Source organism: Saccoglossus kowalevskii, chromosome 22 (genome assembly GCF_978046115.1).
Source record: "Saccoglossus kowalevskii chromosome 22, keSacKowa6.1, whole genome shotgun sequence".
NCBI lineage: Eukaryota > Metazoa > Hemichordata > Enteropneusta > Harrimaniidae > Saccoglossus > Saccoglossus kowalevskii.
The window spans coordinates 262869-283349 of NC_140662.1; the positions used below are offsets into that span (position 1 = coordinate 262869).

The window sequence follows — 20481 nt, forward strand, 5'->3', positions numbered from 1 at the left end:
AGAGAATATGTGGTAGTCGTGACATTCGTATTTGGCGCATTGTTAGTTTTTTGTAATATTTCTTTAAATTGAGCTGGGATTGCTTTGTGTATTACATTCAATGCAATATTAAGAACACGTTTGGAGTACATATTAATATGAGGATGGAGCAGTTCAGCTGAGCGCCATTCATTACCATCGATGAGATCACCAATTTTTGTGAAGCCGGCCTCGATAAAGTGTGTGAGATTCAATGGCGTTTTATGTAGATGGTGTAGGATTAGTTTATTGTGAAACAACGGTTCTTGACATAGATTATGCATATTAGATGGCGTATCTTTACGAATATATGTGACTGACCGCCAGGTTTTTAGTAAGTTACGATAGAAATCAGGCATATTATACGAATGTTGTGGGAATTCAGTAATAAACAATTGTTTGTCATATTTCAGGTGTTGGAACTTTCTAAGAAAGAAGTCAGTAAACATGAAACAAGGGTGACCTGGACTGAAGTAAAGATATCGCTGTATAAATTGCAGACGGTATGAAGTAATGCGCGTTGGTAGATGTGTCAGTCCTTGTCCACCCTCATTTATTGGTAAGTAGACAACTTCTGCATTTACCCAGTGTTTACCTTGCCAAAAAAAGTCAAGGAGCTTTCGTTGGACAGACTCAACAATATGTGTGGGCGGGCACAGACATATCAACCCATGAAGCAATTTGGATACTACAAGGTTATTAATTACAATAGCACGCCCTCTATAGGACATGACAGGTGCATATTTGCTCCACTGACCTAGCTTTACCTCAACTTTTTCTAAGATACCGGACCAGTTTTTATCCACGAACGTGGGATTATTTCCGATATAGATACCAAGGATTTTCAACCCGTTATTGTTCCAACCTATATTAAGTGGTTTGTCAGTTCTAGTTTTCCACGCACCAACCCATAAGCCCTGCGATTTACCATAGTTGATGCGCGAGTTGCTAGCTTTCTCGTAAATTGAAAGCCACTCCTGCAGTTTGGCAAAATCGGAGTTTTCGGTGATGAAAAAACTGATATCATCAGCATATGCAGTTTGGTTTACTTTTTGTTCAGGCATGTTATCAATTATGATACCGCGAATGCCGCTTTGGGTACGAATTTTGTGCAGGAGCGGCTCGATAGCAATACTGTACAATTGTCCTGACAGTGAACATCCCTGTCGGATACCACGCATAAACTGCACGGGACTGGTCAAAGAGTCATTTATGCGAACAAGACTTTGTGTGTCGGTGTATAAAAGTCGTATATACTTAATCAGCTCTGGGCCAAACCCAAATGCTTTTAAGGTTTCTAAAAGGTATCCGTGGTGCACCCGATCAAAAGCTTTTTCTTGATCGAGGGATACAATACCCAGTGTTATATTTAGTTCATTACCATATGTAACGACGTCTCTGACGAGGTGTATATTGTCGTATATCTGTCGACCAGGAATGGAATAACTTTGGTCAGAATGAATAATATCACCTAAGACGGTTTTTAAACGGAGGGATAGTGCCTTTGTTAAGATCTTATAATCAGCGCACATCAAGCTCACTGGTCGCCAATTTTTTAAAAGATTGGTGTTCCCTTTCTTTGGTAGAAGCGTTATGACCGCTCGCCTACAAGAAATAGGGAGCTGATTAACCTCGATCGAAGCTTCAAATACCTGGTGAAGATCAGTGCCCAAAATGGGCCAAAAGTGTTTGTAATATTCAACGGGCAGACCATCTATTCCCGGAGTTTTGTTGCTAGAGATTAATTTCATTGCATTTGTCAGTTCCTCGTGAGTGATAGGTGCGTCACAATTTTCACGCTTGATACTGTTCAGTTGGGGTAGATCCGCCAAGATTACATTTTGGCACTCTGGTGAGACATTGTCTGGAGAGAAAAGATCGCTGTAGAAGTCCCATGCTAGTTTTCGCATTCCACTTTGTAGTTCAGTAACTTCGCCGTTCGGTTGTTTTAGCTGCGACATCATTTTCCTATTTCCTTTGTATTTCTCAAGATCAAAGAAAAACGATGTTGGGGCGTCGTTTTCATTTAACATTTTATAGCGTGATCTAATAGCGGCTCCTTTAGATTCTGTCATCATTAATTTTTCAAGAAGTGACTTTGTTTCGTCCAGCTTGTTGCTAAGTGCAGGATTGTTAGCTATTTCCTGTTCAATAGATTTAATTTCATCATTTAATTTGATTTTATTCTGTTTGTATGTATTTGCAAGTCTAGCAGAGTATTGTTTAGTCAGCTGTTGAATTTTAAGTTTACCAATGTCCCACCATACAGATAGAGACTCAAAGCGAGCTTTTTCTCGACGCCATTTTAACCAGTTTTCATCTATTATATTACAGTATTCTTGATCCTGGAGGAGGCTGAGATTGAGATGCCATACAGGATTCCGAGTACTCGTGTGATTAAAAGATACAAGTATTTTAACAGGACAGTGATCAGACATATTACAGTGTGGTTGAATTGATGATGATTTGACTCTTGATACAATAGATTTCGAGATATAAAATGTATCAATCCGCGATTTACTCTCATGCCTTGACCACGTGAATTGTTTAGCGGTAGCATGAAGAGTACGCCATGCGTCTGCGAGCTTGAAACGACGGATAATGTGTTGCAAAGATGTTGAAGAGTGAGCATGTGGTTCAGAGCTGTCAGCTCTGTCTACATTAGCATTGAGAGTACAGTTAAAGTCCCCTCCCATTATAATGGGGTCATTATTCAATCTATTAATGAGACTTTTTACGTGTTGAAAAAATTCTACACGTTCTGGGCCATTGGTGGGTGCATAAACATTTATTAAATGAACCGGGAGACCGTTGATATCAACATGAACATGCAATAGTCGTCCTGTGATCACATTGTCAACATTTAAAATAGTGAAATTTCTGTTTGGGTTTAATAATATTGCCACCCCAGCTGAGTGTGTGTTTTCGTGACTAAAAATAATCGGTCCTCTCCAGACAACTTGCCAAGTAGATTCATCGGATTGGATGGTGTGTGTTTCTTGTAGAAAATAAAATGAACTAGGATGATTAATTTTGAGAAACTCGAAAAGTTGGTATCGTTTAAATGCGTCACGACATCCATGGACGTTCCATGTCAGCGCAGATACATCAGCCATGTACGAAACAGAGAACAAGACCAGGAAAAACCAATTCAATATATTGTACACTTGTTACACACTCAGGCATAACATAGAATAGTTGAAACCCAACTATGAGAACCAGTTTCAAGTTTGATTTTAAAATATTAAACAATGCCTGATATAGGAAAAACACAGATAACGACGTTGTTGTCATGGTGACAATAGCTTGTACACTTGTTACACATTCAGGTGTAACATGGAATGGTTGAAACCCAACTATGAGAACCAGTTTCAAGTTTGATTTTAAAATATTAAAAGATACGTTATATAGACATAGCCCAGATAACGACGTTGTTGCCATGGTGAACATGGTTTGTACACTTGTTACACATTCAGGTGTAACATGGAATAGTTGAAACCCAACTATGAGAACCAGTTTCAAGTTTGATTTTAAAATATTAAACAGTGCCTGATATAGGAAAAATACAGATAACGACGTTGTTGTCATGGTGACAATAGCTTGTACACTTGTTACACATTCAGGTGTAACATGGAATAGTTGAAACCCAACTATGAGAACCAGTTTCAAGTTTGATTTTAAAATATTAAAAGATGCGTGAGATAGACACAGCCCAGATAACGACGTTGTTGCCATGGTGAACATGGTTTGTACACTTGTTACACACTCAGGTGTAACATAGAATAGTTGAAACCCAACTATGAGAACCAGTTTCAATTTTGATTTTAAAATATTAAAAGATGCGTGAGATAGACACAGCCCAGATAACGACGTTGTTGCCATGGTGAACATGGTTTGTACACTTGTTACACACTCGGGTGTAACATAGGATAGTTGAAATTCAACTATGAGAACCAGTTTCAATTTTGATTTTAAAATATTAAAAGATGCGTGAGATAGACACAGCCCAGATAACGACGTTGTTGCCATGGTGAACATGGTTTGTACACTTGTTACACACTCGGGTGTAACATAGGAGAGTTGAAATTCAACTATGAGAACCAGTTTCAATTTTGATTTTAAAATATTAAACGATGCGTGATATAGACACAGCCCAGATAACGACGTTGCTGTCATGGTGACAATAGCTTGTACACTCGTTACACACTCAGGTGTAACATAGAATAGTTGAAAGTCAGCTGTGAAACCAAAAACTGTGTATATAGTATTAAGCAATGAGCAATGTAAAAAATTGCCACAGAGTACAAACATTGCTGCTACGGTGATAGTTGACACACCAGTTACAATCTTTGATGTAACATAAAAGAGTTGAACATCAACTCCGGAATTAATTTCCAGGCATGGTTTTACATTATTAAACCATGAACAGAGTAGACAATACCCAAAGAGCTCGGACGTTGTTGCTATGGTGAACATAGCTGGCAAAGTTATCATACAAATAACGGAGGATAGTTGAATATCGACTGCAAGAGCAATCTGCATGTTTGATTTTATAATATCAACGACTGAGCAGTACAAATTATACCCAAGAAGCATTGTTGCCATAGTGGCCATACCTGAAAGACTAGTAGCAGAGCAGAGTTTCATTTCAACTGTGAAAACACTCCCCAAAATCGATTTGATGATTGTGACAAATAAGGATATTAAATAGCACAATGTAGGCAAGAAGACAGATGTTAAAATCTGACAAGCAATGACTATGAAGAACATGTATCCAGTTATTGGAACAATAAATAATATAATAAAACTAAGACTCATATATGGATGAATATGAGAACAACAAATAGACCATTGATACATCACAAGTGGAGAATCCATTATTATAGTTGATACAATTACTGTTTATCTCTTTTTGACCTTCTACTACAGGTAGTAGAAATACCACGCTTTTTATCGAGGATTTCATTGCTCCGTTTGTTTTCAACTGGTGTTCTTGTGATCCCAATATTTTTAGCGATTCTGCAGGATAGTCGTTGGATGCGGACCTTTTCCTTGGAAGGCAGGTCATTGTTTTTGCGGAAATCAGTTAGCGATCTTATTAGTAAGCGGAGGTCAGGACAAAACTGGCTTGCTTGTTCCATAAGATGTTTTGAGTTGTAGGACTCGTCTAGAAATTTCTGCAAAGAGTCATGTGGAAGTAGAGAAACTTCTAAATCAGCTGCACTCTCCTCCTGGAGAAATTGGGACACATCTGACACGTCAGAAGCGACAGACTCCACATCGTCCATGTCGTGAAAGGGAAAGGATGATGAGGTCTGCTTCCTGTCAAAGACATCAATGGGCGTTGCAGTGACAGCAGCGTAAGAGAGAGGAGAAGCGGAGAGGGTTTGTACCTCTGCCGCACCAGTGGTAGTTGTTGAGCCGTTTGGTTCAGATTCAGTTGAGCGAGTGGTTGTGTCAATTGTTTCAGTGGAATGCGGGTCTGTTTGAATGAGTGACGGTGTGGGTGTATTGTCATTGACACACTCATTTTGAGAGGCATCATTTGCATTAGAAAGGACTGAACGCGTGGCAGATTGTTTGTTTTGAGCTGGTTCAGATGACGTTGTGTCGATCGCTTCGTTCATGTTTGTGTCTTTACTTATATTAACGTTTTGTATGGTATCGATTGTGTTATTTTCACTATCTGTAACATTATCGATTTGCATATCATTTGGGGGAGTGCTATCGTCATGGTTTGGGTTTTGATTTACGTTATTATCGTTTTGAATACCAGTTTGTGGGTTTGTATTGTTAGTGACTGCGGGTGTAGGTACAGGTGTTATAGTCTGAATACAGTTACGTTGAGTGTGGCCTTTTTTGTGGCATTTATAACAAATAATTTCGTCCGTTGACAAATAAATACGATAAGTACGCTCCTCAAAAACGATATTAAGAACACCTTCTAGTTTATCCTGATCGCACAGCATGTATACTTGTCTGCGAAAACTTTTAACATGTCTCAAATTGGGACTTTTGCAGCCTAGTGGGATTGTATTTATTTTGCTCACTACTTTACCATACCGTAAAAGTTGTTCTTGTAGTAGGTAATCGGGTATAAACGGGGGTACACCAGATAGCACGACTTTCGTTGCGGGTTTCACGAGTGGTTGTACAGTAATAAATGTGTGCTCAATTCCACACCCAGATGCACACACAGATTCGGCAGACTCAAGTGAATTAAAGAAAACAATTACGCTGCCATTAGCACGAGAAGCTGCAACAATTTTTTCCGGACCACAAAGCTGTGAGAAAGCCTCAACATATTTTTCAATTTTAACGCCATCCAGTGACATGCATTTGACTCCATGCTTTCGTGTCAGCCCAGCAAAGGGGTTGACACGTGTACTCGTCGTGGAGGCGGCCATCTTGGCAGGCCTCTTGACGAGTAACACAAACAGAGAAAACTAAAAACAACTGAAAACAGGGCAGATTTTGCCAAAACAACCAAGAGATGCACCAACCTAAACGGGAAAGTATTTACAAAAATGGTGCAATGAAATAAGGTGTAATAACTGACCTATAAAAGGATGAAAAATCGAATTACCAGGAGAGCGATGTACCAGCGTGTGTATGCTAATTTACATACATACATACATACATACATGCAGACATACGGACATGCAGACATACAGACAGGGTAACTGCAAAGACTCCCTTTTGTGCTTCGCACACGGGAGTCAAAAACCAGGTCTGTAGTTAGAGCAACTATGTACCAAGTTTCATTTAAAATCCATTATTAAAATGGTTCTTGAGATATCAGTTGAAAAGCAGGAAATTCACTAATTGTTATGCAAATTAGATAATTAATCTGTATGAATTTCAACACAAATCTAATCAGGTCTGCACACCAAATTTCTTTGAAATGAACAAAGTCTCCTAAGTGTGCTCTGCCCACGTGAGTTTTAAACAATACCACAAACGATGGGACAGTCAAACTAAGGGAGTTTTCACTACAAATAAAAGATTTAAATAGTTACATTTTTGGGTGACACAAAATTTCAATAAAATAAAAGATTTAAGAGATGCAAGACTTACGTATGTGGACACATCAATACATTGGTTGGATGCAAAGATCCTTCTAAATACTTATTCCTAGTTTCACTGATATGGATTCCACCAAGGGGTGTCTGTAAACAAGTTATTTTTTAAATACACAGAATATTATCACAAAACATCACCAAGAGCTAGTTGATATAAGTGACGTCATAGATCTGCTTGATAATAATAATAATATGAGGTTATTACAAGGATACCGCAAAGTATGCACTAAGACAGTACAGTGGGAGTATCGACCGACATACAACATAAAAATGTCGAAATCCAGTTTAGAACAGATTTGGCGAATTTCTTTGAGTGCGGTCAGTCGAACCCTGGGGGCTGTCATGTTTGTTATTATTATTAGAGGACGCTTACGTGCCTAATCGTTTTATATTTGGAATTTGAAATTTCCTTATATGGCATGATGCAAATACCCAGTGGCATGCTGTAATTTATGTCATCATGGAGACATTATTTTATGTAGATAAAATTTATTAAACATATATTAATCTCTAATAGAGAAGATGAAAATACAAAACAAATAAAACATTAGAGCGATATCTGCATCTATCATTTAGTACTACATAATATACTTTGTAATACCATCATACTTGATAAGCTGAACCATCTTTTCTGATTAACATGTCAACTAACAAATGAACTACTGTAAGCCCATGTATTTGAAGACAAAGCTCAGAATGATCAAGAAATACAGGAGTGGTTAACATCAGGTATTTGCATATACGGTTTATATTATACACATATGTCAATAAATTGACAAATGGTTATTTATACGTGAAACGATGACATACATTGTGTACACCTTTATTAAAATAAATTACCTTAGGAAGAGTGTTATTAGGCACTAATGCTAGGCAGTATACTCCAACCTGATGAATACTATCAATTGCTTGTAGAACCCTGCTCATCCATTGAAAACACTGAAAACAATGTAGAACAAAACCTAGTTATGACTTTTAATATTCAGTAATATTCAGCACATTTTACCACTTACCGGTAAGTGTAATTTATAAAGAACAAGTCATTGTCAATGAAATAGTCCCTGTTTGTATTTGGCTGAATTTACACTTAAAGACACACAATTTTTTGTTTTGTCTTTCTAATAATTTCAAACAACAAATAAAACACACCCACTCTTTGCATGGTCAATTAGAACCAATTCACAAAACAAGACATTTAGTATGGAATTCAAAGTTGAAGTTAAATTTCATTATATTTATACAATTACATCTTGCCTTTGTACCAAATTTAAACAAGCCAAAAGTGAGCCAAGCAATGTAAACCAGAATTTATTAAATAATAATGTATGTCAATATGTGTGACATGATACACATCATTGGTGTTTGGGAATAAAAAATGACAGCCAGGTGAACAACAAGGAGAAATGAAACAAAATACAAAATGTGGTATGTATGTGTATATTGTTGTAACTTGTATTTAGGCCAACTATGAACAAAATCAGCCCATACATGTCTGAGAAATGATGGACAAACATGCAAATGGACAGACACAAGGACAAGCCTAAAACCCAAAACTAAGGACTAATAATTGAGTGAAAATAAAAATCAGAAGCACAGATATGTGACAAACCTCTTCTTCTGTTGCATCAGGTCTTTGTTCAGCAACCACAATAACTCTCTCATCTCTTAATACCTTATGAGAAAATACTGCGATTCTGCAACAGAAAAAAAAAATTTCATTTGTTTGTTTTTTGTTTTGTTTTGTTTTGTTCGTTCATTCATTCATTCATTCATTCATTCATTCATTCATTTATTAGTTGGCATGAAATCAAGAAAGGTATGGAGAGAAATCTGATTTTGCTTTGAGTGTTTTTTTATATATTATTCTTAAAGTTGACATTTTTATATTTTCTTTGCATTAAATTGACATAAGATTGGCATTGTCTTGACATTTGTATATTGTCTTTGCATTAGGTTCACAGGGAATGACAAGCACATATATGTACAATTGAATTGACTTTCAAATACCAATGATATACCTTGCACACACCAATGATATACATTGCACACACCAATGATATACATTGCACACACCAATGATATACATTGCACACACCAATGATATACATTGCACATACCAATGATATACCTTTCACACACCAATGATGTACATTGCACATACCAATGATATACATTGCACATACCAATGATATACCTTTCACACACCAATGATATACATTGCACACACCGATGATATACATTGCACATACCAATGATATACCTTTCACACACCAATGATATACATTGCACACACCAATGATATACATTGCACATACCAATGATATACCTTTCACACACCAATGATATACCTTTCACACACCAATGATATACATTGCACACACCAATGATATACATTGCACATACCAATGATACACCTTGCACATACCAATGATATACATTGCACATACCAATGATATACCTTGCACATACCAATGATATACCTTGCACATACCAATGATATACATTGCACACACCAATGATATACCTTGCACATACCAATGATATACATTGCACATACCAATGATATACCTTGCACATACCAATGATATACCTAGCACATACCAATGATATACCTTGCACATACCAATGATATACCTTGCACATACCAATGATATACATTGCACACACCAATGATATACATTGCACATACCAATGATATACCTTGCACATACCAATGATATACATTGCACATACCAATGATATACATTGCACATACCAATGATATACCTTGCACATACCAATGATATACCTAGCACATACCAATGATATACCTTGCACATACCAATGATATACATTGCACACACCAATGATATACATTGCACATACCAATGATATACCTTGCACATACCAATGATATACCTTTCACACACCAATGATATACCTTGCACATACCAACGATATACCTTGCACATACCAATGATATACATTGCACATACCAATGATATACCTTGCACATACCAATGATATACATTGCACATACCAATGATATACATTGCACATACCAATGATATACCTTGTACATACCAATGATATACCTAGCACATACCAATGATATACCTTGCACATAATAATGATATACCTTGCACATACCAATGATATACCTTTCACACACCAATGATATACATTGCACACACCAATGATATACCTTTCACATACCAATGATATACATTGCACATACCAATGATATACCTTGCACATACCAATGATATACATTGCACATACCAATGATATACCTTGCACATACCAATGATATACCTTTCACACACCAATGATATACATTGCACATACCAATGATATACCTTGCACATACCAATGATATACATTGCACATACCAATGATATACCTTGCACATACCAATGATATACCTTTCACACACCAATGATATACATTGCACATACCAATGATATACCTTGCACATACCAATGATATACATTGCACATACCAATGATATACCTTGCACATACCAATGATATACCTTTCACACACCAATGATATACATTGCACACACCAACGATATACCTTGCACATACCAATGATATACATTGCACATACCAATGATATACCTTGCACATACCAATGATATACATTGCACATACCAATGATATACATTGCACATACCAATGATATACCTTGCACATACCAATGATATACATTGCACACACCAATGATATACATTGCACACACCAATGATATACATTGCACATACCAATGATATACCTTGCACATACCAATGATATACCTTTCACATACCAATGATATACCTTTCACACACCAATGATATACATTGCACACACCAATGATATACATTGCACATACCAATGATATACATTGCACATACCAATGATACACCTTGCACATACCACCGATATACATTGCACATACCAATGATATACCTGGCACATACCAATGATATACCTTGCACATACCAATGATATACCTTGCACATACCAATGATATACCTTGCACATACCAGTGATATACTTTGCACATACCAATGATATACCTTGCACATACCAATGATATACCTAGCACATACCAATGATATACCTAGCACATACCAATGATATACCTTGCACATACCAATGATATACCTAGCACATACCAATGATATACCTTGCACATACCAATGATATACCTTGCACATACCAATGATATACATTGAACATACCAATGATATACCTTGCACATACCAATGATATACATTGCACATACCAATGATATACATTGAACATACCAATGATATACCTTGCACACACCAATGATATACCTTGCACATACCAATGATATACATTGCACGTACCAATGATATACCATGCACATACCAATGGTATACCTTGCACATACCAATGATATACATTGCACATACCAATGATATATCTTGCACATACCAATGATATACCTTGCACATACCAATGATATACCTTTCACATACCAATGATATACCTTGCACATACCAATGATATACCTTGCACATACCAATGATATACCTTTCACATACCAATGATATACCTTGCACATACCAATGATATACCATGCACATACCAATGGTATACCTTGCACATACCAATGATATACATTGCACATACCAATGATATATCTTGCACATACCAATGATATACCTTTCACATACCAATGATATACCTTGCACATACCAATGATATACCTTGCACATACCAATGATATACCTTTCACATACCAATGATATACCATGCACGTACCAATGATACACCTTGCACATACCAATGGTATACATTGCACATACCAATGATATACCTTGCACATACCAATGATATACCTTTCACATACCAATGATATACATTGCACATACCAATGATATACAATACACATACCAATGAACACTACTGAAGTGTCATTTAGAATAGGGTCTCATACAGCAACCATCAAAATAACATTCTTAAGGAAACACAGCATACACTTGTATTCTCAGACATTGAAATGACAATAGCTTGGATAGCAATGAAATCACAATGTCAGTACTGTATGTCAATAACAAGTAATACCAACTTACCTTCCCCTGTAAATGAATTTCATTGGTTCTACTGCCAATACTGTTGCAATAATATCATCTGTATTATGTCTTCTACCACTGACTAACATTAAACCTTCTGTCTTCCCACATACAAAGACAAGACCACCAGGACCAAGAAATCCTAGCAACCCTGTTCTGACAAAACTATTCTCACCCACAGATCTGCCCTCAGTGGATAATGGTTGAACCTAATAGAAAATAAAATATACAAAGTGTCAGTGTAGGTACCATATTCATCTGAACCATCACCCATGGGCAATATTTTAGCATCAGGGCCGTCTTGTGGTGCTGCCAAAACAAAAAATAAAAACACGCTTTAAACAATGTGCTACTAATAATAATCGCCTTTTCAAGAGTGTGAATCAGTAGAATACAAATTGACATCAGCAGGTTTAGCAAGAATTGACCATGGATTATGTTTTGATTCCAGTGATCTCCCAAAATATGACCCCCTTATCTTAAACATTGTCCATGGCAGTGTTTTTACTACCTTACCTTGAATACATGATTGGAGACACCAGGTAATCCCCAGTAAGATGAGCCTATAGCACCAGAATGAACACACAGTTCACCCACTTCATCTGTCTTACAAAGTATTGGGGGACCATCGGTTTTCACTACAACCATTACAGCTGTGATACAATATAATAATAAGAATTTGTTGTAATTGCAATTTGGTGCACGTAATGACAGGAAGTGACATTTAATGGAAGTGACATTTAATGACAGAAAGTGAAAATTAATGATAGGAAGTGACATGTAATGACAAGGTATGACTTACCTCCAGGCATGACAACTCCTACATCTTGCAATGTAAGTGAGGTTAATTTATCATCTGTATCTACCCTAACAACACCGTAACTAAGACCAGACATTGAGAGAACACCACGTCCAGTAGCTGTATTACCAATTTTACCAGGCCTAAAATTGACACAGAGGTTTTAATGACTCAGATCAGAAAAATTCATTTATTCTAACAGGTTAAAATGATAAATAGTTTTATTTATGCCAGGTACAGTGTGTATGCCAGGTACAGTGTGTATGCCAGGTACAGTGTGTATGCCGGGTACAGTGTGTATGCCGGGTACAGTGTGTATGCCGGGTACAGTGTGTATGCCGGGTACAGTGTGTATGCCGGGTACAGTGCGTATGCCGGGTACAGTGCGTATGCCGGGTACAGTGCGTATGCCGGGTACAGTGTGTATGCCGGGTACAGTGCGTATGCCGGGTACAGTGCGTATGCCGGGTACAGTGTGTATGCCGGGTACAGTGTGTATGCCAGGTACAGTGTGTATGCCAGGTACAGTGTGTATGCCAGGTACAGTATGCCAGGTACAGTGTGTATGCCAGGTACAGTGCGTATGCCAGGTACAGTGTGTATGCCAGGTACAGTGTGTATGCCAGGTACAGTGTGTATGCCAGGTACAGTGTGTATGCCGGGTACAGTGTGCATGCCAGGTACAGTGTGCATGCCAGGTACAGTGTGCATGCCAAGTACAGTGTGTATGTCAGGTACAGTGTGTATGCCAGGTACAGTGTGTATGCCAGGTACAGTGTGCATGCCAGGTACAGTGTGTATGCCAGGTACAGTGTGTATGCCAGGTACAGTGTGTATGCCAGGTACAGTGTATATGTCAGGTACAGAGTGTATGCCAGGTACAGTGTGTATGCCAGGTACAGTGTGTATGCCAGGTACAGTGCGTATGCCAGGAACAGTGTGTATGCCAGGTACAGTGTGTATGCCAGGTACAGTGTGTATGCCAGGTACAGTGCGTATGCCAGGTACAGTGCGTATGCCAGGTACAGTGTGTATGCCGGGTACAGTGTGTATGCCGGGTACAGTGTGTATGCCGGGTACAGTGTGTATGCCAAGTACAGTGTGTATGCCAGGTACAGTGTGTATGCCAGGTACAGTGTGCATGCCAGGTACAGTGTGTATGCCAGGTACAGTGTGTATGCCAGGTACAGTGTGTATGCCAGGTACAGTGTGTATGCCAGGTACAGTGTATATGTCAGGTACAGAGTGTATGCCAGGTACAGTGTGTATGCCAGGTACAGTGTGTATGCCAGGTACAGTGTGTATGCCAGGTACAGTGTGTATGCCAGGTACAGTGTATATGTCAGGTACAGAGTGTATGCCAGGTACAGTGTGTATGCCAGGTACAGTGTGTATGCCAGGTACAGTGTGTATGCCAGGTACAGTGTGTATGCCAGGTACAGTGTGTATGCCAGGTACATGTACAGTGTGTATGCCAGGTACAACAGTGTGTATGCCAGGTACAGTGTGTATGCCAGGTACATTTGTGCTGCTATAAATGTTCACGACTTGATAATTTTGCAAAAGTCACACTTCATGTTTGTTAGATCCCAGACAAATTTACACTGTAACAACATTTTATGATTTCAGGAAAAGTTGTCTCCCGTGAAATAAAATTAGTTTCTAATAGTGTAGCAGTGTTAATCTATGCCATTAATCTTGATAAAAGAACAGTTTGTAGAGGTTAACAATGCAAACTATCGCATCTCATTAGAAACACATTACTATAATTTTGTAACCACTTTTATTCAGACATTGCATTAATTTAACAGGCAGATCCATATGCAGAGGTAACTAAAATAATTTACCTCCTGACAGCAATGGACATTGCCTCTGTAGATCCAGCACAGGGACATATGGCCTCTGGTTTCAACCCTTTACTCTGGAAAGTATTTAAGAATGCATCACAGGAAGACAAGGACCCTGGTGGAAAAACAGAACATACCTAGTAATCAGAAACAACACCTGCACAGAAACTCTAAAATTAAGTTTTTATTAAATTCAATGTAAAAGTCAAATGCAATATTTCAAAACAATATTAGAGTATTTTCCAGTCACAGTAACAGTAATCTGAAATATAATACTGAGCACAGCACATTCTCATTGGCCAATCTGTACCACAAGATGACACATAAACCAGTTAAATCCACTGTTTGCCCACATTTGTAAGAATCATTTAAACAAGAAACTTGTTATGTTTCTTTTCATGGTAAGACCCTGAGGTCACTTTCATCCAAAAATCACCTGTTTTTTTTTGCATACAATTAGCTTGTGAGCAATTCCCGACTCACCAATGACAAGGGTGATTTATTTCTTCTCAAGCTTACGGCTGCACATATTTACAATTTGTGATTTTGGGATATTATTATAGAAATAAAGGATCTACAAAGAACATTATTATAGAAATAAAGGATCTACACAGACCACTATTATAGAAATAAAGGATCTACACAGACCACTATTATAGAAATAAAGGATCTACAAAGAACATTATTATAGAAATAAAGGATCTACACAGACCACTATTATAGAAATAAAGGATCTACAAAGACCATTATTAAAGAAATAAAGGATCTACACAGACCACTATTATAGAACTAAAGGATCTACAAAGACCATTATTATAGAAATAAAGGATCTACACAGACCACTATTATAGAAATAAAGGATCTACAAAGACCATTATTATAGAAATAAAGGATCTACACAGACCATTATTATAGAAATAAAGGATCTACAAAGGCCATTATTATAGAAATAAAGGATCTACACAGACCACTATTATAGAAATAAAGGATCTACAAAGACCATTATTAAAGAAATAAAGGATCTACACAGACCACTATTATAGAACTAAAGGATCTACAAAGACCATTATTATAGAAATAAAGGATCTACACAGACCACTATTATAGAAATAAAGGATCTACAAAGACCATTATTATAGAAATAAAGGATCTACACAGACTATTATTATAGAAATAAAGGATCTACAAAGGCCATTATTATAGAAATAAAGGATCTACACAGACCACTATTATAGAAATAAAGGATCTACAAAGACCATTATTATAGAAATAAAGGATCTACACAGACCACTATTATAGAAATAAAGGATCTACAAAGACCATTATTATAGAAATAAAGGATCTACACAGACCACTATTATAGAAATAAAGGATCTACATAGACCATTATTATAGAAATAAAGGATCTACAAAGACCGTTATTATAGAAATAAAGGATCTACAAAGGCCATTATTATAGAAATAAAGGATCTACACAGACCACTATTATAGAAATAAAGGATCTACAAAGACCATTATTATAGAAATAAAGGATATACACAGACCATTATTATAGAAATAAGAGATCTACAAAGAACATTATTATAGAAATAAAGGATCTACACAGACCACTATTATAGAAATAAAGGAGCTACATAGACCATTATTATAGAAATAAAGGATCTACAAAGACCGTTATTATAGAAATAAAGGATCTACACAGACCACTATTATAGAAATACAGGATCTACAAAGACCACTATTATAGAAATAAAGGATCTACAAAGACCGTTATTATAGAAATAAAGGATCTACACAGACCATTATTATAGAAATAAAGGATCTACACATACCATTATTATAGAAATAAAGGATATACATAGACCATTATTGTAGAAACAAAGGATCTACAAAGACCATTATCATAGAAATAAAGGATCTACACAGACCACTATTATAGAAATAAAGGATCTACAAAGACCGTTATTATAGAAATAAAGGATCTACACAGACCATTATTATAGAAATAAAGGATCTACAAAGACCGTTATTATAGAAATAAAGGATCTACAAAGGCCATTATTATAGAAATAAAGGATCTACACAGACCACTATTATAGAAATAAAGGATCTACAAAGGCCATTATTATAGAAATAAAGGATCTACACAGACCACTATTATAGAAATAAAGGATCCACAAAGACCATTATTATAGAAATAAGAGATCTACAAAGAACATTATTATAGAAACAAGCCATGCATGGCACAGTCCTCATTAGGTATCAAATTTAAGATATATAGTTTTGTTTATAGTAATATAGCTGGAGTATAAACATGTCAGGAATATGATTATGATGACTGTTTAACATTAAAATGATTGACATTTGTATCTGATCGTCAAACGAGTATTGAGAGATATTGCTCTGGAACAGCATTTATTAAAGCATGACATGAAATGTCACAGTCCCCGTTATTTGATTATAAAGTACAGGTAGTACAAGGAACATCTGCAAACAGGTGAATAAATATGTACTCTTTGTGGTTACAACTCATCATAAAGTGATTTCCCATAATCTAGTTTTGTACTGACAACTAAAAACTTCCACTGACCCATGTTCAGAATCTCAGAGTACACAAGTGCAACAAAATTATTTGTCATACATGTATACTTGCTCAAGAAACTGCATTCATAAATCTGAGTGACCCTTGATGTACATGACCTCTTTGTTAATCAAGTCTTAGTATATTACCAGAACCTGGCTTTGTTTCAACATCACCACTGGGCATCAGAATCATTCTCATGTTGTCAAATACAATTTGTTAACACAGTAAGGTTTATTATTTAAAATGTATTCATTGTACATAGAACAACATCTGTTAATTTAAACAATTGTAAAAGCTATGTTTTCAGAGCAAGTACATGTAATAATTAAGAAAGCCAGTAGTGATAAAGGTTGGTCTGCTCATAACCTTCAATGGAGAAGTAACAGTAATTGTTCGAAGTCTTTTTAGTGCAGTGATATTATTGCATTTCAATCATTATTAATGGGTATAAAATACTGTAAACCATTTAATTTTCACTTCTAGATATATTCAGGATTTTATGAAATTTGTGTACAACATTTCAATGAAGTCCCTGACACTCCATGTTGTAGGAACCCAGAAAAAATTGCCTTGCGAAATTGAAGCAGCACCACTGTAAAAAAACAAAAAAAGTTTAAAATGAGTATTGTCCAAGATTGTACCAATCTGAGTCGTTCTAGAGATTAGTATCACAAGATTTTACTCTCCGTGATTCAATATCAGTCCTATGTATAACGCTGTGTTGATCAGGCGAACTAATTGACAATGGTCCTACATGTATCGCTATGCAATCACAGTAGTTTTGTATTCTTCTTGCATTTCGACCATGGAAAAATATTTGTTTTTGAGAAAGGCCGAATTATTAGAAGAAAAACAGAAACTATTTTTTTTAGTATGAATTCTAGTAACTGAAATGCAGGATTGCAAAAGAACAAGACAATACGCAGGATTGATAAACCTTCAGCGAGCACTCCTGAAATTTCAGATCATTGGTACCATGTTTTTTATTGCTCAATCACTTGACCCTGTATGGCACAAGATCGCAAACTTCTATTATAAAATTGGGTTATTTATTTGATGCAACGAAACATGCATTCACAGCAGACGGAAATTCGTTTGAGATGTTAGTGGATTTTTGTATTCAGTTTTCCATTTCAACCACCATCATCACTTAGTAAGCTGAGATCGTGCATTGGGATACTGACTGTGCATAAATGCGCAGTCTAGTGCCACCAGAAGACCGATTGTTTGAGGATATTTTGCACCATTACGCCATTTCAAATATTATATTAATTCACAGACAACAAAATAAAGATTTTCAATAACATACAAGTTTTCCCACAGTTGATGATTGTATGGCAATTACATGCCTTCGCCAGTTTTACTTTGGAAGAAGTTGAAAACATAACAGAAAAGGGGCTACATCAAGCATGATTTTTTTTTTTTTTTTTTTACAAATGTCTATTTCAGAAACAAAAACAATAAATGTGCAGGTAGGCATTTTAACAATTGCACAATTAATATTGGATGAAACGTCATTACAGATATAAATCATTCTGTTCAAACAATTAAAAATAAGATCACATTTAATTTAGTCAGTTTTCATAATGAAATACATAATAACATGTACTTATACATTTGAATAAGGTTCAACAGCCTTTTCATTTAGTGCCAGTTTATACACCATAACACCTCTGGTTTAGGTGTCACACTCAGAGAAGAATGAAAGGCCTTTGGTTCATAGGCACTGCGAAATGTTGGAATTGAATCCCCCCCCCCAAAAAAATCACAAAATGTAATATGCATTATTTTTTTATAATTTTGTTGATAACGAAAAGTAAAGTATGTTCTAAAAGAAGTTTCGAATAAATACAAACATGAATACATTGCTTAGTGGTTAGTACCGGTAGCGAATGATCACGGTAGCACAATCTGGTCATTCTGTGTTTCGCAAGTGAATAACTTACTTGTTTTCGAAGTATTGCAATTGTTGTATTATTCAGTAATGATTATAATAACGCACAAAACATTAATTCGTTGAATTTTTATGAATTGGAAGTAATATTCAACTTAATTTCATCGTAAACGAATGATTTCGGTCGAATGTAAATGCTCGATACCATACAATATTCGCCATGTTTCCATTTACACGTGGCTCATTTAAATATGTTAATGACGGTTCAGTGACCTTGTGGTGAACGCAACAAGGTACTGTAGAGATTCACCGATGTTGTAGCAAGATCCTTATGCTTTGATTTTGACGGGGAAAACGGCATGATTTTTTTTTTAATCCAAAAATTAGTTGTTTTCAAAAAATAAACTGGGCTTTCAAAGAATAATTTAACATTGTTCACAGAAATAACAGCTCGTTGTCGAAACGAAGCTTACCCATTCAGGCTATTCACAATAAACATCATACTCTTGAATAGGTGTCAATGACTACGGTAAAATATAAATTTGACTCTTTTAGGCGTCAGGAGTGAATGAAATATCCAAAATATTAAAAAAAAAAACTGCCAAAAAAATGCCGGGCGATTTCATGGTTCGTTGCAGACGACTCGACTGACCGTCCATACACGTGTTGTCACTGTAATCCGCCATGTTGAATCGCAGGAGATCGGCAAAATCTTCATTACAACTAACAGTTTAATGCTCACAACATAAACAAGCAGCCTATCGGCTGAGATAGCTCCGCTGTTAGCAGTGCACATTACAATTAAAGAACTGAAGACATCATTAGAAAATGAACAATATGAATAGTATCAAAGCAATCGGACTTACAGTTTTTAACAAGAAGTCGAAAATATCACTTTTTACCAAAAATTACAAAAATATTCACCAAAGTAAATTAATTAGAGAATTGAAGATATCATCACAAAATGAACAAATCTGAGAGAGGTCCACATGTAATACATATACAGTAAAACCTGTCAAAACCGACCATGACTGGGACTGGGATCTATGGTCGGTTTTCAGAGGGAGTCGGTTTATTCAGGGTGGGCATAACTTCGATTGAAACAACAATTACATGTGCTGTAAACACGGGACAAATGAAAGACACCGGAGTTTGCCTCCGGTGATTATACATGTATTTACATTTATTG

At 36.3% G+C, this 20481-nt stretch overlaps 1 protein-coding gene across 1 annotated transcript in view; it reads right to left on the minus strand.

Annotated features, from left to right (window-relative positions):
- LOC100374444 (disco-interacting protein 2 homolog C-like) overlaps positions 1 to 20481 on the minus strand; it is an 81219-nt gene that overhangs the window by 18476 nt on the left and 42262 nt on the right. Inside the window, exons 17-23 of the mRNA XM_085496021.1 lie at positions 14815 to 14929; positions 12971 to 13110; positions 12685 to 12821; positions 12169 to 12377; positions 8710 to 8794; positions 7941 to 8039; positions 7096 to 7187 (exon numbers count right to left, since the gene is read on the minus strand). Coding sequence (XP_085352147.1) covers positions 7096 to 7187; positions 7941 to 8039; positions 8710 to 8794; positions 12169 to 12377; positions 12685 to 12821; positions 12971 to 13110; positions 14815 to 14929 — 877 coding nt within the window. The remainder of the gene's footprint in view (positions 1 to 7095; positions 7188 to 7940; positions 8040 to 8709; positions 8795 to 12168; positions 12378 to 12684; positions 12822 to 12970; positions 13111 to 14814; positions 14930 to 20481) is intronic.